The 23,027-nt window shown below is 41.7% G+C and overlaps 1 protein-coding gene across 8 annotated transcripts in view; it reads left to right on the top strand.

Annotated features, from left to right (window-relative positions):
* celf5a (cugbp, Elav-like family member 5a) overlaps positions 1–23,027 on the top strand; it is a 156,042-nt gene that overhangs the window by 123,341 nt on the left and 9,674 nt on the right. For 3 of the 8 annotated variants that reach the window (XM_036522267.1, XM_036522269.1, XM_036522272.1), the window contains exons 4-7: positions 4,178–4,306; positions 5,729–5,808; positions 12,011–12,157; positions 18,996–19,161. In XM_036522267.1, the coding sequence (XP_036378160.1) occupies positions 4,178–4,306; positions 5,729–5,808; positions 12,011–12,157; positions 18,996–19,161 (522 nt within the window). The remainder of the gene's footprint in view (positions 1–4,177; positions 4,307–5,728; positions 5,809–12,010; positions 12,158–18,995; positions 19,162–23,027) is intronic. The other 5 variants (XM_036522270.1, XM_036522273.1, XM_036522271.1 and 2 more) reach the window with 3 other exon arrangements.

Raw genomic sequence — 23,027 nt, forward strand, 5'->3', positions numbered from 1 at the left:
AAAAGCACAGCACCATCCCGATTTCAAGTTTCCTCCTTTGCCACAAGGTAAATGTGCATCCTCTGGGATGTTGTTCCAGCGCTGTGACACTAATGTGTACCCATCCGTCACTCAGCGGTGAACACAGAGCACATAAAAGAGTAATTATTCAGGGACTGTTCTGGCAGCACTCACTCACACAGTAGCACTGCCAAACCCTCCTCTTCTCTGTAAACACTAAGCTGAACAACAGCAAGAATCCAGATCAAAGTATCAATATAAGAAGAAGATGTTTCAATGAGGGGAAAAAAAACTGTCCTGTAATTGGCATGTAATGACACAATTTTTGATTTGTGAGTGCAAATGACACTGGTCCAGTGTACCCAGTGTACCCATCTCTCGTGGTTAACTCATTCCTCTAGCCTTTTTTTCTGCTGCACACACACGGCATGTAATGACAGGCTTTCAGCATTACATCTACTACCTAAAAAGCCCTAGAGATAAGGAAGCTGGTGTTTGGTATTCTGAAGTAATGTTGTGAGTCTTTAGTCCTGACAGACAAGTGTGATAAAATGGACAGTGAATGTTACTCTAACCCTCCCTGCCTGCCCAGCTCTTATCGCTTTCCAAATGAGAAAAACAGTGCGGTTTATCAGAGCCTGGCTCTTGCATGGTATCATATTCATTTTAATATATTTATTCATTTGTTATTATTCTTTTTATCAAGCCTCTAATATTGTTCATAATTTGTCCTTATCTCTGTGGCTGACAGCAGAATTTACACTGTAACTCAGCAAGCAGATGGAGGAATGACCACCCCCCCACCCCCCCACACACACACACACACACACACATTCCCTTCCTCTTTTCCAAAGTCCAATGAAACATGACTGACAGCCTGCTGTATAAGTAGTTGTCATAGCAACCCATTTCTCATACGCAAGCCTTCTCTCTGTCTTTACCTCTCACATGGCTGAAAATACGAGAAGGCGAACAGGATTCACTGTTTTTCCCTAACATTCTCTCAGCTTGCCATGGAAGGACAATGTTTTACAAATACCAAACACTTTCTTGCCACTGCATGTAAGGTAAACACATAGGCTGACTTTGCAGCCTCTCTTTGTCAAAGAATTCCACATGGACTTTCTTATCCTGAAATACCTCCAGTTGCTACTTGGTGGAAATGGTCTCCATTTCCCTGTCAAAAAAAAAAAAAAAAATTGCATCCACTGTGTAAACCATTGACATTCAAGCGTGAAGCAAACACTGTAGGTCTCACACATGGTGAATAGTTGAGCTATGCAAGGCATTTTCTCAAACCTTGAAACTGGGTATTATTTGACAAGAAATATTTCAATTCAATTATGTGATTTTAAGACATTTTTTGTGTACTTTGTTGGTAAACCCTCAAATTTTGACAAGCAGCAATTCAGCGGAAAATGGTCTGGGACACATCATCAATATTAAACTTAATCGTGTAAAATTATTATGTATTATCCATCAGAAGAAGGAGGCAGAGACATATTAAGAATTAAGGAAATATTGCTTTATTTGCTTAAAAATAAACTTGAGTGCGCAACTGCCTGCTATTCTTTTCTGATGAAAAATGACAAATCCCCTTAAATTTAATCCTAGAGTATATTCCCCTAATAATATTTTCTTGCTTAATTTACATTGAATTATAAACAAAACAAACCTCTGCTTGTCAAGTGGTGTCTGACTGAGGATGTGTGAATGCAGTGTAATGCAGTAATCCCATTTCTCACCAGCTGAGACAGAATGACCCAAAAGGATTCCAGTTAAAATCCGAAACTCTTTGTAAACTCATGTATGCTTCCACTTTGAAGGTGGGGTTAGATTATATTTGCTTTGAACTGTGTGCTCCTTTACACTCAGGCACTGAATTGGCAGTGTACCCTTCTGGTACTAACCCAGTGTGTATAGTATATGAGGTCATCCAAAATGAATTAACAATGTAAAATAGGAGACTCTACCCTCTCCGCAGCAGAGGCACTCAGGTGGTCTGCTGTATTGTAATCCATAAACAGCACATGAAAAGCTGGCTGGCACAGATAAAACCAAATTCTACAGACATTCTTCCCTTAGTGTGGAAGAGATTTTAAATAGTAACATTAGCACACTCTTTTTAATCATTTAGTAGCATTGTTTCAGGGAGAGCCTATCATCAATCAGGGCTTCCCCTAAAAGTATTTACTTATTTATTGAGTGTGTGTGAGTTCATATCTATGTGGAATTACGTATCATTTTAGGCACATTTGTGTCTTGTAGATGAGTCACAGCTGATATCCCAAGGTGCAATTTTATTTCTGAGCCACAGCAGAAACCCAGACTAGAGAAATAAGGAATGTATGAGGTTGTGATGAATTTTCACATGTTGTTAGATCTATTGTCAAACCACGCAAGATCTCTGAGTGGAATACTCTCCGCTCACTGTCGGTGGAGGGGAACCTGTGCTCAGAACTCAGCACATGTACTGATGAACATCAGTGCAAAACCTTATCTTGTTATTCATACCATATTCTTATGTAACAATACAGGCGCATGTATTAGACAAACAGCATGTGAGAATTTCTGATTACCTGTCTTTCTTTTTGATCAAACACAAAATCGAACAATGCATGTAGACACCACACAGTTCACTTTTGATGCAGCATTCCACTCCATACCAGTGTAGACCTGTGTTGTCATGTGATATACAGTGTGTTCCTATATTCCTGATAATCCATGACTCCAATAAATATTAATCTTAGAGGCAATAATGCCTCGATGTTTGTCCTATTCTCTTCACCTTTATGATCTCCCAGAGACTAAGGTGTCATTTTTAGGACAGCTGCAATATTATATATTCAGAGGTGCCAGAGGAGGTCTGTTTCTGGTATAAATATCACAATGTAGTGCATTCAAAATAGGATGGCTGTATAGGTCCTTCCTACTCAGACACTACACTAACAGGTCACACAATGCTGTATGAGTCACACAAATTACAAGGTGAGCAGGTGGATGGAAAGAGATGCCAGTGTGTTTGTGTGTACAGGGGTTGGAGAATGGGTCCACGGCTGATGAACTCGCATTCCCCACCCTCATATTCAGAATCCTCCCCCACCCCTAGAGCAAAAGGAAGGACCATCTTGGCCTTTTATTTTCCAGTTCAGTGCTTTCTTTTTTGCAGATAAATGCTCTCCAATCCACCGTGACAGATGTCACATTGAATCGCTTCTATTTTGATACATACCCTCTGATCCTGCCACTAACAATAAAGGGTGTGCGCGAGGGCCGCTCGTCCCTAGACTTAGCTCTGACACTGGGGATTATTTGAAAGGTGCATCATGGTCTGTGCAGGATGAGAGAGGTAGCCCAGGCCCCACGTCCGGGAGGCCTGCTGCAATTGTATGGATATCGCCATGGTCAGGGTCACAGCACTGTTCGGCTGCATACACAGTAGCCATGAGCGAGGCAGCCACACTTACTGACATCAGTACTACCAGGAGAGGAGTTACTGGAACCAAAAACTTTATTGAAATCTTTTTTAATTTGGGTATGTGCATTGCAAGGTTAAGAAATCATGTAGAGTTTGTTGTTGGCACAGGTCCTTTGTGTCCTTAGATGGTAAGTACAGGTCAATGTAATGTACAAGCACCATAGTTTTTAACATTTCTGCAGAAAGGTAAAATCTCTCAGCAAATACAACTGTTAGCATCATTCAAAGGCTTGAATTATGTTAGAATATTCAATATTGCTTGCTTAGACAAAAAACATTGTACCCGCAGCTATCAAGCCTTGTGCGAATGAGAGATTAGGAAGCAAATAGCCTATAATAGCCTGGTCTTGCAAGCCTGCCTAGAGCACATACTACAGTATATCAACGCCCACTGCTTTTTCTCCGTCATGCCACTACCTCTAGGCCTACGTAGGGGAGCTCATGCTTAGATTCCTAGGTCTGCTGAGGATGAAAGCATATAAAAAAATACCCATCTCTAAATCTCTAAAATGAAATTGAGTAGCCTTGGTACATGAACAATACTCTGTGGCAAAACTACAAAGGCTACATGTGGCAGACAAACACAGTCACCACAACATCCTGAAGCTACCCAAAAGCACTCTGATTATTCATACCTATCTCCATTAAACATCGAGAGCCAGAGCAGCAGTTTAACCTCATGTCTGCTTTTTGTTCCAGAAGACAGGAAGCTATTTGTGGGGATGCTGAACAAACAACAGACTGAGGAGGATGTGTACCGCCTCTTTGAGCCCTACGGAGTGATTGAGGAGTGCACCGTGCTAAGAGGTCCGGACGGAAACAGCAAAGGTATGATGTCACTTTTACCTGCACCACTTTCATCATCAATAGTTGTAACTGTAATCATTATTTTCTTGTACTTCCCCGTTCTATAGTTACAGTTTTTTTGATGTCATTTCTGTTTTGGTGTTTCAACTGAGGGGATGATTTTCTCATTTCTCTTTTTTTTTTCATTTCTCATGATTTCATAGATAACTTTGTAAATATACCTATTTATGCAGACCATATTGTTTTTTTGTAACATTAACAGGGTTCATGTAGCATAAAAATGTCTTTTGTTTTAGAAAGTGGTTTGGGCTAATAACATGAGCATGGGATCTGGATGTCTCAGCTGTTATAACAACCACAACTATTTCAAAAATTATTGACTATAATGTCATGGTTTAAATCCCAGATTATCTCCAGCATAGTGTACTATATATAATTCTTCAAATGTAAGAGGTTTATTTAAAAATTAAGGCCTGACTCAGACTTGGCAGACTGAAGTTCATTGGTCCTTCAAAGCAGCTGGCATTCTGCAAGGCAGCGATATTACTTGACATGTGGCTCGGTGTGGCAGGAGTAGTGGTTTGTCATGTCTTGCACAAGACAAGGTTCCCGGCCAGTCCTTATGAAAGCTGTAGTTGAATTACTGTGGCAACATCCCTCCGACTCTGTGGTCACGTGGAATTCGAGGGGAAAAGACGGATGTCAAAACAATCACCGTGTGGTGTGTAACAAGCGGGAAACAGGACACGCTTCACTTGGGCTCTCTTTGTGTTTCCTCCTTGATTTATCCCACATTCATCAGCTTCTTCAGTTCAGCAGCCTCTCCTATGAACAGATACCTGAATAATACTTGTGCTTAAGAATGACTCTTCACTTCCCACATAGAAAGTATGAGGTGAATGTATTGTTCTGTTTATGCATAGGAGCACATGGTTATTATATAAAATAATCACTCCCTTGGTTTATCCCTTGTTCCAGAGGCAGCAGATTCTGTCTCATTCAAAAGAAGTGCTGAGATATGTTTGACTTAATTCTAGGAAATACAGAGTGTGATGTGTGATGAATTAAAATAATATCAGTTCTATTGCTTTTGTATTTAATATGCATAGACAGGCATGTGGTGCTAAATAGCATGCTTTTCTGCTTCACCAGTGCAATATGTACAAGAGCCTGCAGCTTGAGAAGCCTGAAGTGGAGCAGCCTGCTGTGCAATGGGAATCACTTTTTCCTCCTTGTAGTGTTTTGACGCCCTTCTCTACTTCTCTTCACAGTGTTTAATAAAGCTTCCCTTTGTGTGTATGTGTCTTTGTGTGTGTGTGTGTGTGTATGTGTGTATGTGTGTGTGTGTGTGTGTGTATGTTTGTGCGCACCTGTGTGTGCGTATGTGTGTGTGTGTGTGTGTGTGTGTGTGTGTGTGTCTGTGTGTGTGTATGTTTTTGACAGGCTGTGCCTTTGTAAAGTTCTCTACGCACGCCGAAGCTCAATCTGCAATCAGCGCCCTGCACGGCAGCCAGACCATGCCAGTGAGTACACCTCCTCCCTAATGCACACACTCTCACACCACAGACACACACACACAAACAGTCCCACACCACACAGGAACACATAAATACAGCGAAACTCACACACACACGCACACACGTGCCCAGAACTCAGGTAGACCCTAAGGTTCAGACACAATGTGTGGCACAATCTGTACCACAAAGATTCAAATATGAGCAAAGGGAGGCCTCCCTTTAATGGCCATGGGAATAAGCAAACAGATATAGCCTGAGCCCTTCTCTCAGCCTTATCAATCATCATTGATATGCACCCTTGTGAGCATATGTTAGAACAGTGCAGCTGATATGTATGAAGAACTGCAGCTACCTTTATGGAGCTTATAAAAACATCAGAATAGACAATATATGGTAAAGCAACTGCATGGTGGGGTTTTCAGCAGCTAGGTGAGTCAGTGCAAGGCCTTTGATGAGGGAGGCATCCAGACCGAGGTACTAGGTGACAAATTGAATTCTTTGAACTTGAATGCTACATTTATTATTTACTCTATGCATAAACAGATCTGAATTTTTTTTATCACAAAAAAAGTCTTGTGGTCCAAATTATTCACAGGGACCAATAAGTATCTGAGATCTATTTTGGTCATATTTTAATACTTGGTGCCAGTAGTGCAATTCATACTCCTTTCAGACTCAGTTGTCTTCAGAGTCATCTAATGATAAATTTAACTGCTGCTAATCTATGTGCAAGCCGGTATGGTGTAGCAATACTCTTTTTCAGTGAGAGTTGTGAGCCTATATTTTAGTAGGTTTTATAGCCCATTAGACAGGAAGCAACCTATTTTTTTCTCTGCTGACATTTTGTGGTTGTATTCTGAAACTTCAAGATTTCACAGTCTTTTTTCATGTTAAAATATCTTTGACCTCAATGAGAAAAAAACGTGGCCTTACATATTATGTTCTAAATAATTTTGCTGTAAAGAGAAACAGCCCTGAACTTTGTTCTCAGACTGCAGTGTTATACGTTGTGATTTTATTATTTACAGCTGGTGGCCTGTGCATTAACCGAATGGTGGAGTGGCTGATGGTGTCATTCATTTTAGTGCAGGCTGGAGGTCAATATAAGTGCAAATGACTCTCGGACAATCCCGATGCTCCGCTTATGTGCTCTGGTGTAGCATTAGGAGGTCTGACTTCCCCGTGTCTGCCTCTCTGCCTTGCTCCTCTCACTTCCTCAGCCTCCCGGGATATTAGGTGATAGACTTGTTTACTTCACCTTTCACCACATTGGCCGGTGAATTATTCATTTGCGTATAAGCAGCGCGGGCGGGGAGACAAACAGCACCGGAGGAGGAAGTGGACGGAACTCATATCCTTCCCTCTTGTGAACTGACTACAGAAAACTTCTTATCAACAGTGTCTTCGGTTTTGATCCAAGTTTGACCTGGGCTGTGCCCCTTCCTGCAGCCTCCTGAATGACGGTGTGCTAGGGCACTGGCGATTACAGAGCTCAGCTTTCAAGTTTATCGTATACTGTGTACTACTACAGACAAATTATAGACACTCTTTCAGCTGTCTGACATCACACATCCCTATTGTTCATTTGATCATGACCAGCACAATCAACCAGTATATCTAATAAGTGGGTTTTGTGTGAATTTTGGCATGACGTTTTGTGGGTGAAAAGACACAGGAGGTGGAGGAATTTATGTTTTCAGCATGCTATTTTACCACACACACAAAAGTGGACAGAAGAGTACAAATACTCAGCAAGGACCTTTATATGGCAGTTTCGTGATCTCAATTAGGGGCTGCAGCTTGCTGCGGCAGCTCCCTGCTATATTAGTCTCTCCAGGCATCTACAGGCCGCTCTCACACAGGGAGCATGCACGCACATTCATGCACGCATGTGCACATCTCCCTCTCTCTGTCACATGTTCATACAACCATGAGCGTAGGTCACTGGCTCAGTGACTGATCTTATTTTCCGGCTCAGAGGCCTCAGGCCGAACACGTTTGCAGTTTTCCTGTGGGGGTGGGGGTGGGGTGTGGTGGGGGGGGGGGGGGGGGGGTTGGGGGTGATGACAGGTCAGATGCGGGAGCTCCACGGCCTCTCCATTCCACTCACGCTTCGGCGCTGCAGCTCCCTCCCCACACCTCAGCTCGGACTCCGGACGCCACGCAATTAAACATTTAAACGCTGAGCTGTAAAGCAAATTGCTGAGATTCGGGAAAGCCATGTAGGCAGGAAGTCCTGGGACAGAATTACAAGGAGGGAGGGTGTGGGTCAGGACTGGAGGGCGGCCTCATTTCCACCTGAGTTTTGGAGCTGGGTTTTATTTGAGTGAGGAGGATTGTCATAATGAAACTTAACTGGTTATCTGATATTAATATCAGCTCTCTGTATGAGAACAGCCAGACCAGGCTTCCGTATCATGATTGTGTTGGTTTTCGTCTGCCTCTACACATATTTGATTAAATGCTTATCTAATCTAATAACATTCGTAAGAGAAGAAATATAATCTTTTGCGAATATGATTTGATCTTAATGTTTAATGGCATCCAATCATGTGATTAGCATTTTCATTACAATTTATGCTTATTATTCATATCATTACCATTCCTTGAGAAATTCTGGATTTCTGCTTTCGCCTCAGAGCTCCAGTTCCCAAGCAATTTACATTACAAACAGGCTTTCTCAAATAAGCAAATCTGTTATTTCACACAGTGAGCTTAGCAAACACTGTTTATTAAGATGTTTTATGTTGCTGTTTGATGCAGCCTGAAGGTAACGTGCGTCATTATTTGTAAACCAGAAACCAAGTAATGCAAAAAGGAACATGAATATACGCATCTTTAAAAATGCGTCATGGTATTTTCAAGAAGGTTCTCTTCTCTTGTTCTTTCGTCGCTGTATTAAAACCGAAGGGACAAGGACACCACTAAGACACTGTGCGGCACTTTGATCTGTCACAGGTTTTATGAGCTTCAGGCTCTTACATAAGACACGGCCAGGCGCTGGATAATTCAGGCTTATTATCTTACACTGAAGTAATGTGCAATGACAGATGTGTAGTTACAGTGGTATCAAATATATAGCTAAGGTTGCTTGCAGCTTAATTCTGTAGCTTTTGCATGAGAGTCAGCCACTTTCGAAATGCACTGAACTGCCCGGTCTCAGCGTAAAGAGGTCGCCGCCGCTCTGGTTCCAAGCCTCTTTCCCCTGTTTTCCTCTGAAGACCAGCTGCACATTTTATTCCCACAGTTTTGCTCCCCCTTCCCGAATCTGTTCTGGAAGCTCTGAGTCTACGGGGGATTCTCTTGCCGCTCAGCAGCTTAAAATTTAATGAGAGTTCTACTTCATAGTTCATCCACCTCACTTTGTACCATTGACGCTGTGCAGCACGACCTGTACAGTAGGAATAAGATGAACTGATATACAGATAAGTGAATAAATAAGAGTAGATTCAGACAAACACTGGGCATCTAAGGAGAGGCAAGGCTGATGACGAAGCCATGATAAGGAGCAGAGTGCTTAGAGCACTTTGGCTCCGTTGTCCTCACAGAGAAGAAAGAGTGCCATAGTCTCTGGGATATACCTGACCTTTCCCTTCTGCGCATTACACTATTTGGGTTCCGTGAAAAGGACAAGCCCACTGCTGGAAACATACCGTGGAGCGGGTTCAGGGGGGGACTAGGGACAGAGAGGAAATAAGGGGGACAAAGAGGTCAGAAAGTTTTGGGCAGCAACGTTTAGGAAGGAGGGAAATGCAGAAGAGTTATGTTGGGGGACAGAGCCTGATTAGCAAGAGCAGGCGGAGAGGTCTGAGCTCTGCGGGCAGGGTGAGGGATTGCAGTCCTGGGAGGAAAAACCGAGGGGCCGCTTTGGCATTGCGCTCACACACCGTCTGCAATTAACAGCATTTACATACGCAACCAGACTCCAGATTGCACGACAGGAAAGAAGTTGCAAAGTCCTCGGGCTTGCAGACAACTTAATATGGTCAGATTATACATTCCGGCACTCCCAAGGAACCCGGGCGCGGGAGCAGGGAAACGTACGCAGAGGCTCATTACCACACCAGCTAGGTCTTTAATAGCTTTTTTTCAGTCCTGCAGAGTAAGAGGTTCACTGTATACCGTGGATTTGTGTATTCTGGTCCTGCGCGGCTGTCCCAGACTGCCCAAAAGTTATACCCAAGTTATAATTTTAATAGTGCCGATAATAAAAGCAAGACAGACACAACACGAGCCCTTCTGCAAGACTGTGTAACCTTGCGCTGACTTGCAATGTAGACCACAGGGCACTAGAGACTCAGGAAACATCAACAGAAGACAGGCGTACACCCTCCCCCTGTGCTTTCCTTTCCCCCACTCGCCCTACCTACAAGCGCACCGCATTGTTTAGTCATACAGTCCTCTTAATGAGCAGGGGCCTAATGCAGCGCCGGTGGCGAAGCCACTTTGTAATGCTCTGACGTCCAGTCAGGAATCAGGAGCAAGGGGGCTATGTGCGAAGAGACAGAGGAGACAGGAAAAAAAAAAAAAATCTGCATTCATCTTCCACTCCACTGCCTATCTTTCAGTATCTCTGGCAACCTGCAAATCTCGCAGACAGAAGCTCGGAGCTAGACCGTAGTGCCTGGAAAGGAAATGTGATTGACGCATCCACATCCTATTCTTAAACGTGGGGGGAAAAAAAAAAGAGAACTTCCTCACCTCATCCTCCGGCTGAATCCAGGCCCGCTGCGGCTCACCGCTCAACCCCCAGCCCTTCCAGCACAAACACGGCGCGCGGCCTCCACCGGCCGTGTGCCACTCGCTGCTATTATTGACAATCTCACATCAATTTCTGGGAGCCTCTTATCTCGTCTGATGCACAACCTTTCCCCGCTGTCAGATCAGAGTAATATTTCGGCCTTTTATCGGGATCGATTGGGTGGTTTTAGGGGGCAGGGAATGCAAGGCAGCCCGCATGAAAGGTCAAGCATTGTGCTAAGTCATTTGAAGAGTCTTAATGAATGGTGTGTGGCAGACGCACCTATAGGTTTGATTATTGCACTGTGAGAGAGATGATGAGAGGATCAGATAGAAAGAGTTAGGGAGTGATTGGCAGACTTAGGGAGGATTCCTCCTCCCTCTCACTGGCACCATGGACAAGGTCACGACACACTTATGGGTGGCCCATGTCAGCATCTTAGACAATCTAAAAACAGCCACATATTTTAATTTGCCTGACCCTACTTTGTGTATCTCTGTAGACATAGGTGCATCAATTGAACTAAAGAAAAAAGACAATACTGGGTACTGAAAGGACATAAATGAATCAGTTTGAACAATTCATTCATAACAACTGTCTTTTACAGTAGAGCAGCCTACTGTACATAAATTAAGTTTATTTTTGCCAATTAGTTTGACCTCATTACTACACTAATTTAAATAGAATGCAATATACAGTTGACTTCATGCTAATGAAATTAAATGTGAAAAGAATGCTTCTAAAACAGATGTTTTAATACAGCAGCATAATTTAATAGCTAGTAGTAGAAGTGACCTTGTATCACTAATTATGATTACTTTTTCATTAGTCTAATTTTAAATGTGGTAAACCTCAAAATATACTTCCACATTGGGTTTTCACAAGACTTGAAACATTCTGCCAAGAGTGAAGGGCTTTGGTTGCATCTGGGTGCAGCATTAAGATTCTAACTGATACTGATGTAAATATCATTCTGTCATTGCTGTGGGGTCTTTCTGATGTGGACTGATTTAACATAAACCTCAAGCTCATGTCATACACAATTTCATGAATAAGACACATGTCCACTCTTGTATTATCTGTTGTACAATAAAACGTGCTGGCTGATGGGTAATAAGCAAATTTCACTTTGACTGATGTTTATGATAATTGCACATTAACAAAGCACATTGAACCATGAAATAATACAAATAAATGCTCATGCTATTTATGAGCTGTTCCTGCAGTTTCTTTTTTTAATCTTTGTTCTGGCCTTGTATACCTAACTTTTTCACATTCTTCCCAAGGATGTCATAAATATGGAATCAAGACTTAAGTCCAGTTAAATTGATTACCGTGTGGCTCATAAACTGTTTCTTGTGCCCATGAAAAGCTCGCTGATTGATGCATGGCGCCATTGCAGAAGTGGGTTAAGTGTGTGTGCCCTCTCTCCTCAGATGGGTTTTGATTCTCTCCCCCCTCCCCCAGGGCGCCTCCTCTAGCCTGGTGGTGAAGTTTGCAGACACCGACAAAGAGCGCACCATCCGCCGCATGCAGCAGATGGTGGGCCAGTTCGGCATCTTCAACCCTGCCATCGCCCTGCCCTTCAGCACCTACAGCACCTATGCGCACGCGGTGAGTCCCCCCTGTCACCGCGCCATCCCCACCACACACCCCCTACGACCCACTCCCTGAGGGCAGAGCGGCTCGCGATCCTGCAGATGTGACTGAATATTCCGCGGGAAAAATTTCTGCGATTCTTCAGCGTGCATATCGAGCCGGTACAGCTTGAGGGAGCTGAAAGGGATTTCAGAAAAGGGTTCCTTCAGACGCCGATAAATACCTCAACTCCTGTCACAGCAGGCTGCATAAATACACACCATATATGTACATATTTATATACGGTAGATATATATTTATTTATACACACAGCCAGATCTTTTTCCTTTTTAAATGTCAGGATTAATTGTTGAAGCGGCCCCTGTCTCAGGGGCTTATCCATTTCCCTCATTTTCATATCACAGGGATGGGGGCCGGTGTGAAATGTGCAAATTGACCGTCCCAGAGTAATTGCGAGGCCATGCCTGTGCGCTCTCCAATAAAACTCTAGCCTTCATTACAATTCATGAAATGCAGGCCGTCCCCAGGAAATGTGGGGAAATGCTAATGTTCCAGGAGTGGCTGTGGCAGTGGAGGTCAGTGGGGAGTCCGCTGAGCCCCACTCAGGTTGGCCGGGGTTCTTATTTACTGTATTAGAACCCTGTACGCTGTTACACATGGCCTTGTGTCACTAGCTACACGCTCTGCACCAACTGCCGCCTTTCTTGCTGCATTTCTCAGGGCATTTTAAATTCAGGCCTCAGTTCACTCTAACCACAATCCACACTGCCCATAACTTTGAGTATTTAACATTTATTCCCTTTAAGAATTTATTCCTTTAAGCAAGTCACTGAAATTAATTGTTACTCAGAGTTAGGGAAAAAACACATTGTAGTCACATGGAATAGAGTCCCCTGTTAACAACCATAGCAATATTTGCTCTGAGGGTTTGGGTAATGTTAAAATAAAAAGATAACAAATATTTTTAAAATAAGTAGTAGAGTATTCAATTTTTGATAAAGTGTGCGATATTTTCATGAAGAGAAACTGCTCAGCCTTAAACAACACAGACATTACAGAATTTGTTACCCATCATCCCCTTTTACACTTTGGTCAAAAGTAGCATGTATAAAATGACAAAAATGCCTGATACACCATTATTTGTAAAGGCAACTTGACTTGTGTACAAGCACAGTGAGAAGCTCCATTTCATTCATATGTATGGGGTCACTGTTTTTCGGCGGATAATAGGCTGTAATGACAGAATAATCATTTCTGTTGATGAATACTTAAAAATTAACCCAAGGTCACATGTAATTTTAATTTGCTTGCAAATCGGAAGAATTCCTATTAGCAATCAGCAGCTCCATTGAAAACAGTGTATTTAAATGGATATTCAAGGCCACATGAAGGTTACTTTCCATAGTGTGTGAGTACACATTATATATTGTGGTCCCTCAGGTGAGTGGGAAAGCATGCAGCACATAATCATAGCTTGCAGAGCTATTTGGTTAATGTTTGACAGTTAAATAAATATTCACTCAGACATCAATGTTTTTCTACCATTTTTCTGTACAATGATCTTTAAGAAAGCCCTGACTTTTGAATATCTGATTCCTTAAGTATGAACACAGGTATGTAGATGCTCTGCATGTATTGATACTGACAAACCATAGAATGCATAGATGAAAACAATCATGTGCAAATAACAACTTTGCATATTATCGTTAATAAGATAATGTAGGAAGGAAGAAGTCTTTTAAGTCTAAATACAAGAGAGTGCCATTTTCAGTATGATTATTAGCAGAGGTGGAAAACCCCGGCTTCAGAAAGTAAAAGTCCTACCATGTATTTGTTCTAGCCATTCACTAAACAAGGTGATTTCACTAATTAGCTCCTCTACCTGGCTGAAGAGTTGTGCTAATTAAATTCAGCTGGTATAGTGCATGGATGGAGCAAATACGTGGCAGGACTTTTACTTTCTGAAGCCGGGGGTTTTCCACCTCTGATTATTAGTACACAGCCTACATCAGTATGGTCTACATTAGCACACAGGTAGCTAGCCACATGCTAGCCAAATGCTGAACATTGTCACTGCAACACCAGGTGTTGCCTATATGCCTATATAAGATCATCTGCTAAATGACAGTAATGTGATGTAATATGTAATAGGCTGTTGTGATGCTATTTATATAGCTGGGAATGAATTTTTAATAGTTTAACACCATTTTTAATTCTTTATTCTCAATAGCGTTGCACAGAGCAAAGTCATATTGTTCACAAGGCAAAATCATACAGTATACTATATGCTTTTCTTTGAATCTCTCTAGAACACTCCTTGAAAGACATTGTTCCTTACATTAATATGCCCGTCTGCAGTTTGCTGGTCAATTCTGTTCACCACTTGGTCCCTTCCGAAAGCATGGCCGTGGAGATCCCTGTGTCACATCCAGTGTTGAATCAACAGATGGAGGCCTGCAGGTATCCCCCTCTTCCCACCTGTTCCCTGACCCTGCAGTGAGTAAATCCTGCAGAAAGAGTCTGAGAAAAGGCCCTATGAGCCACACTTCATGTCCGCACTTCACCATTCTACACAAGGTTTTACTTGTACATTTTTAACAAGTTTCAAAGTAATCTTATGTAGCATCACTTGATCTACCGCCCTTACACCTTCAAAAGCAAAGCTGGCAAAATGATGTCTAGTAAAGGTGATGTGTAGTCCTATGGGACGGAATCATTTTATCGATAGGTTTGGTTCTGTGACAGATTCCATCTATTAATGCAAACTCTCAGTCAGTTACAATACTCTGTATCAGGTTATCATTAATCAATAGGAACCTGAAAACTACTGCTGGTTTTTCCAGTCTCTACCTTCCCCTGGGCATAGCTTGGTGTGGTATTACATTTCAAAGGTAGCTCAAGCAAAATATGATACATGCATAAGGCATGCCTGGTGAGTACAAATATTCCAAGTATCAAAACAGTGCATGCAGACAACTTTATCCAGACAGGACAGTAAATTTAATAGTAAGGTATACTCTTTTTTCCCAGAGAACACTGTACAGGAGTACAATATGTAACATGATGAAATATCAAATATAGCAAATATAGGTATGGACAGGTATGGTAGGTACGGAATATTGTAGATGGAAAATGTAAAGAGCTACTTCACAAATATAGCAGTGGATAGGATTATAGAGCTGAGCTGACGGGCAGTAAATTGGATTTCAGTCAAACCGTAGGAGGGGGAGGGGGTTTTGAACACAAATTGGAGGGGGTACCATACTGACAACATGCACCAAAAAAAATTAGAAAGGTGTATTTTTCAAAATAGGCCACACACCGCTCTGACAAGTGACATCCTATACGTAAAGACAATCCCATACAATTAGAAGAATAAAGGAAGCAAAAACACTGTAAATACAAACCATTTCTTTAAAAAATGTAAAAAGAGCAACCCAAAATGTGCCAACAGTTATTTCCTGCCAACCCACACAGAAGTCTCTATGATGTAACTAGATTTTAAAAATTCTCAGTTTGATCCATTGCCTCATTTGTCTGAAGCCAATGTTTCGCTGTGCCACACCTGATGTTGCACCATTAAGATGGACAGAGCAGTATTGACCTTTAGCTGTAGAGACATATATGCTATATGATATAAAATAAGACAGATAAATGGGTTAAACAAGCTGTAGTGGGTTTTTAATACACAGTTAATGAATTACTCAGTTTGTATGTGGGTGGGTGTGTTAGGACCGCTGATCCAGGGTTCTAAAAGGCTAACATCGCCCTCTGTTGGGTAAATAAAGAACACATACTGTGATAGCTTTAGAGCGCACCCTCAAGGTGCACATGTGAATTGTATAGAATGTGAATATATTGTAATATTCACAGTGGCTGCATCACTCACTGACATTTGCTATTTAAAACCTAACAAAAATGTTTCTAATCATTTTTGCATATAGAAATTGTTAAACTGTTATAACCACAATACAAATTTGAAAGTGTTAACTGTCCTGGAAGTTGCCAAGTTTTTTTTGTGCATATACAAACACAGAATCATTTGGGAAAGTCTGTCTCATCCCTGTTTCACAGTGAAATTCATTCAAATTCAGATCATTTCAAGTTTTGAAAAATGTGACTCATTTTTACTGTCTTCACCCAAAGTGTAAGGAAATACATAATAAAACAAAGGCAAGAAATGTCATCCTTTAGCTCAGTTAGTTACACAAATGTTAACCAGTTTAAGGTTTTTCTGTGCTTGAATGCAAACCAAAGTGACTCATTTCATTTGATGGGATGCCCCTGCACATTTCAGGACCACGCATGGAAGATAAATCAGACAGCTCTGTTTGAAAGAGGACCAATTTGCCATTCTACAGCTCTCTCTCTCTCTCTCTCCCTCTCCCTCGCTCTGTGTGTGTCTCTCTCTCACCTCCCCCTCTCCCACTATGCCAGCGCAGCACTGTCTGGAAGGGTCACATGCGACAGCGCTGAGAGTCACAGAGTCACAGAGCAGTGCTACAAAGATAATTGGCATGTGATGAAGAGGTGATTGCCTGCTGGCACCAGGGGGGAATAATGCCATCAGGTTGCAATAAAAAAGCAGATGCCTGACACTAAATGGATGTTGTAGCGCAGGCTACTTTTCCTGCGCCTCTCCTCTCCTTTTGTTTTTTATTAAGAGAGAGAAAAGGTTACAGCCATGATGATGAAAACTCATTTGCAGGCAGTTTAGCTCCTGTCCACCACAGACATTTGCAATCTACTTCAAGCGATAAGTAAAGAGAGATATGAATGGTTCTAAAATATAATGCTTGGTTGGGTGGATAAGAGCAAAAGCAAAAGGAAAAAAATGAATGAATAAATAAATGAATAAATATGAATACTGAAATGGGTATGAATACCCTTATCAAAACAGCCAGTTGCTGGACCTGGGGTTTTTATAAGAGTGAAGTTGATATTACTCCCCTCTACCCAACATAATTACATGCTTCAGCTTCCAATTTGCTACATTTTAATCCTGAGAGAGCATAACTGAATGCTCTGTGGTTATCCATGACAATCTGGTGGCGGCCATAAAAGGCTGCATTATCTATGCGGCGCATGTATAGAAATGGGCATGTGGAAGCTTTCCCTCCTCTCCACGCTCTGTAATTTAACTGTACGCTCTCTCCAGCTTTTATACCACGCTGGCAAATGGGTGACACGCGGGTTAGTCAGCCCTGTACTTTACTCCCGGGCTCCCACAGAAAGGGGATTGCGCTGTGTGAGAGGGGGACAATAGCCAGTGATTAGTGTGACACTCCGTGGGCTTTAATAGGGGGGCGTTCCAGGCCTTGGCTCCCCGACCCCGTCCTCGGCGTAACGAGAGCGCTAAAACCAACTTCATTACAGAGATGCCACGGCGCTCACATCCACTTTTTCCCCTCATTGTTTGTTTTTGTTGGTGCCTTTTGTTTCTCTCCCGTTGCTGTTTTTCCCCCCTTTCCTAAAAGCTCAATTTATCTTCTTCGGTGCAAAATGGATGATCCCCATTTGTCACGTTGATAAAATTATGCAAATGACAAAAGGAGTTAATAGATAGTGGTGGCAAGGCATGTGGCTAATGGATGAGGTGCCAGCGGCGCCCGTTTTGTGGTGGGACAGCCGCTTTCAGGTTACCTGACAGGGGCATTGAGGGAAAATAATTGGCTTTTCCTATCCAGGGACTCCATGCAAATACAGCAGGAGAACTGCATCGTGGGTCTGGCAATATTGTCATTAGCATTAGAGGGAGGAGAAGAGGCATTTGATTTTTGCTTAGCTGAGCCAGTTTCAGCGCAGACAATTTCTTCAATTGTATTATGGCCCCATGTGGTATGGAAATAAAAGGGGGAAATATAACACAATGGAATTGTCCAATGCTACCAATGTTTTTCATACACATAATGTTCCGCTTGATCAGATGTGTCAGGTCCTACTAAAGTATCTTGATTTTCCATGGTAAACCTAACATTCCACACAAGGTAGGGACCACCTTTTGACATGGATCACTGAGTATGGTCTTTGCTGCATAAGTGTGCCTCTGTGAGCATGTACAAGCTTGTGTGTGTATGTGTGTGTGTGTGTGTGTGTGTGTGTGTGTGTGTGTGTGGGTAAACTTTCTGAGTAGTGTTCCTTGAACTGTTGTCATGGAGTTAAACAAAGGCAGATGGATTCAAAAGTACTTTAGTTCTGTTCTTCATCAATGTTTCCAATACAAGTGGACTGGCATTACAAGTCACTGCCCTCAATACAGCAAAATCATCAAAGTATATGAAAGAGTACCAAATACTACAGTGAAATGGCACAGCATTCCACATTCCAACACACTAGAACAAAGGCATTGTATACATGCTATGATGCTATGGTGTTTCAAATGGGAAACAATTGTGATTCACATGATACAGTATGTGCTAGAAAGGAAAAAAATGAACATGCAAGGCTCCTGATGGCAGCAGTAATATCTAGGTGTCAGGCCCCTAATATTAATTTTGAGTTGAGCTTGTTTTGTCACAGGCCGGAGATGAAGTGATGACAGTACAGTATATGTCTCAATTAGCTCCCTTCCTCTTCCTTTGCAAGTATGTACTTGTATGATGTCACATGAAATATTGACTCCCTCACTCACTTGTGGATTGGGACTCAGCTCAGGTGAACACATTTGCCTCTTTTTCTGATCCCCTCTACTTTGTCCCCCTCGTTGTCATACCCCGATCCCTTACATTCGACTACCCTCCTATTGCCCCGGATCCTTCTGTCATTCCTTTTCTCTGCTCTCACTTTGAACCTGCCGCACCTTGCTGTTGTTCTGATTCCACCCCCCTCTCCTCTCTCTGTCTTTTCCTCCTAGCTGATGCAACAACAGGCTGCCATCATGGCCGCCACCCATGGGGGCTACCTGACACCAAGTGTGGCCTTCCCCGCTGCACAGATCCACCAGATGGGGGCGCTCAATATCAATGGCTTGCCGCCCACTCCCATGACCCCGGTGTCGGGTGAGTTGCACCAGGCCCTGGGTGAGCACTGCTTTTTGTTCCCTTTAGATTGTGGGACTACTGACTCTGCTGCAAGGCCAAAACCAGAGGAGATGCCTGCCTCCTAACTCACTGCACTCCCAAACATGAGTCATTTAGGCAAACCTCAGTGGAGGAATTTGTACATTTGTATGCAGGGCAGACATAATGTAGGTGTGCTGGGTTACTACAGCATATTAAATAAGAGTAGAGATGTGGCAATAATCTCTCCTGTATTTTGACCTTGTACTTTGTTAGATGTATACACAGTTTGCATGATATGCTTTTTGCATTTACATTTTTTACATTACAAACTTCACAGACACATTGAATGGGGTCTAAGTGACTTTCAGGTCTACAGTATACCATTTATTTATCCTGCAATATTGGATTTTTCTTGATGCGGGTATGTTGTTGGAATTGGCTCCCTCAGAGCATGAAAATGAAACTAAATATAACCCTTAACTGTTTTTATTAAGTTGATAATGCTAAACAAATTTGGTGACTGCTTCCCAATGAGTTAAATCAAGGACAAAGCAATCAAGGCATAGCTGAAAACCATTTTAGTATTCCTAAAGGAATAACAGGGTATAACTGCAATCTGAGACAACTTTACCTAAATCTTTTGAGTAAACCAGAATTCATGTATCTGATGTGCAAACACACAGAGAAATTAGAAATTTATGTTCTAATTTGTACAGTTAAATAAGGTGGCTTGGGGCCATCTGTGAAATAGTTTGCCAGGACACAGGGCCAAAATAAACAAAGCAGTGTTAGGGTCATCAATCAAGGACAGAATTCAAAAATCTATACCAGTCAGTCTGAAATGCTTCCTTTACTTCAGCAAACTGAACCTTTGAAAGTAGTCTGTAAGTTGAGGAATATTATTACCTTTGATGGACTATGCAACAATGTTATAGCCCCATTCGTTCATTATGGCAATATTAGTTTTGGCCACTTTCATGAGGGACAAAGAATGATTCTTCCTGTAGATGTCCAAAGTCTCTTGGGTCAAAACCATGTTGAACTGTACATATATGTCCCAACATTGTATTGACATTAAAATAAACACATCTCTACACCAAATGTGTAGGCCATACATTCACTATGGAATGATTGCATGGTATTTTCTTTCTTCAGTCACACCTCTGAGATCAATTCTAAACCCAAACCAGTCCTTAAAAGAAAACTTGTCTGACATTGGTTTGGAATCAATGTCATATTAATGTGGAGCAGCTTTTTTCGGCTGGTCTTGCTCTCACCCTTATTTGTTCTCTTTTTCTCTGGACATATGCACTGTTTGTGCTTTGGACAGAGTCTCATGTAAGCTATAGTTTGTTGATCAGCGTGTTCCTGAAGCCAATATATTATTAATCCAAAACAGAACTTCCTCAAATTTTCAAGGTCTGTGGTAAAGAAAGGTTTTTCTCCCAATCATTAGCTTTCACTGTTTGATTCTGCTCAGCTCGTCTCTCCGTTCAAGCTGTGAATTATTCAAAGTGCTTTACTCCATTGGAGAGGCACGTAGCATCATCAGCAAGGCACTCTGTTCAATATCGGAAGCACCTGAAACACACTGCAGGCATTTTGAAATCCTGACTAATAATTTAATGTTGAGTTGCAGTTAATCTGATGGTCTGCACCGCCAGTCGTATGCTGAAAGGACACCGTTCACCGGTGATGGTTTCTGACGTTGCCCAAAGCCTGTTTGAGACGTTCTTGCAACAATGTGTTCATGCTTAGAAATACAAATGAGTGTAAATTCAGTGATGCCTCAGGAAGAAAGCATTTTTTTTAAATGCAGAGAAACCTAATTAGAATTGCTTGATGTGCTGTAAGTCCTTAACCAAACCCAAGGACTCAGATCAACTACGGCAGATGGTGACAACATAACTCAGTTCATCAAGGCACTGTGTGGACTCAGTGTTGACATTTAAATAAAACACATAAACTGTTTACAGCAAGTCATCACTTGAATGGAAATGGACTATTAAGCTGCATGGGGTTACATTTTTTTAACAGTGTCCTTCTAACCCCGGGGCCTTCTCCTTCCTATTGCATTAACCTGTGATCAGAAGTGCAGAGCTTGTGCATGACAGCAACAAAGTTAAGAGGGATTTTCAAAGGTTAAAGGTGTGCTCTGAAAACAATGAAACATCCATTTGATCAACAGATGTAAGCATTTTAAGCCTGATGATGCATAAGCAGCTTGCCAGATGGTTCACTTGATTAGAGCATGTATCCTTACAATGATGCACGATGAGGCTGCTCGAAAATAATATTTAGCAGGTGCAGTTCCTGTGGTAGAAAAAAACAGCTCTGATCAATTTATTACTTTTTTAGTTTCTACACAACTTCATGAGTTTGTTGGTCCTTGAAATCGAATTCCACACTTGTTACTGCAAGTTGAAGACGAATCAAATTATTGTTAGATTGAATGGAGTCCTGAGCCAAAAAAGCTGAAATTACTGGGAGCGGTGCATTCTATGGGTAGTGTGCCTTGATAGAGTGCAGGAGCTTAAGTTACCTTCAAAGTATATTTTAATTTCACTATGAGCATCATTTGTTCAGGCCGTACATCAGGAAAGTATGAATGATCTGGTGCAGAGCGCTGGAATGGTTCAGTCAAATACAAGTCACCGCTAATGGGCTCCCCAGTCCTTCGCAGCCCTGAAAGCATTGCAGACTGCTCTGCCTATTGAATGCCGGCTTGGTTACATCACAGATACAAAGAGGGGAGGAGGTGTATTGAGGTCAAAACACATGAGGCAGGACTATTCCATTGCGACTGATGCTACAGTTCAAGGTAATGAGGTGTCAGATGTACGCTACTCCCTTTGACCTGCTGAAAGTCTCTGAGTCCTCGTGGTCTCTTGAGACTACTTCACCTTGAATTGTCATACGTCATATTAGTGCCAACATGGAATATGTCCATGGTGGTTTAAAGGTCAACTACTGCACCATGTGTTATACAGAATATATACATACACACACACACACACACATGCACATGCGCTGAATATGTGTTTTGTTGAATACAGAAAATTAGGGTCAGCACACTGTAAAGGCTATCTTCCTTATTATAATAATATTCAACTACTTATGAAAACCTGAACAGTAGCATTACCAATAAATTCCCAGTACCTTTCAGCAAGTGTATTTTCTCCTTTTAAATACCAACCCTAGGAGGTATATGGATATATTTACTATGGGAATTGATTTTATGTTGTTGAATCTTTGGGGTGGTTTTTAAATGTACCCAGTATTAAATAAAATGATGGAAAACATCTGTTAATTTTTTTTTCCTTAATGCATCACTGAAGGATGGTCTTAGTTTTTGCTGTGATGGCAGCACATTTCAATATGATCTCCTAGTATAGTTCTCCTGGTTGATTTGAATGTATAAATAGCATAATAAATACTTTTGTTGCATATGGTGAGCTGTTTCTCTGTGAAACCATTATAGAGTACAAATCAGCACTTTCTACAAAGCACGGGGTATGGTGTTAAAAATGTAATTACACATCCATTATGAAATCAGGGAAACTATACAGATTTAATGCACTAGCTACCTTGATAAAAATTGTCTTTTCAGAAATATGAGGTTGATTTTTTATGCATGTTGTACCATATGTAGGTAAATTCCTTTCAAATCTGAAATCTAGAATATGCTGTTGAAAAACAAAATGTCACCATTAATGAGTGCATATGCATACACATTTTGCAAACAATACTTAAAAGTTGAGGCTGTTGCTACTGAAGTGTGAACCAAACATTAATTAAAATATACTCTACAGCATTCCTGAAGTAAAAATGTACCACTTACCAAACTTTCTGAAAACTGCATTAAAGTGGCCTTGCTACATTTC

This window comes from Megalops cyprinoides, chromosome 2 (assembly GCF_013368585.1).
Source record: "Megalops cyprinoides isolate fMegCyp1 chromosome 2, fMegCyp1.pri, whole genome shotgun sequence".
Classification (NCBI taxonomy): Eukaryota; Metazoa; Chordata; class Actinopteri; order Elopiformes; family Megalopidae; genus Megalops; species Megalops cyprinoides.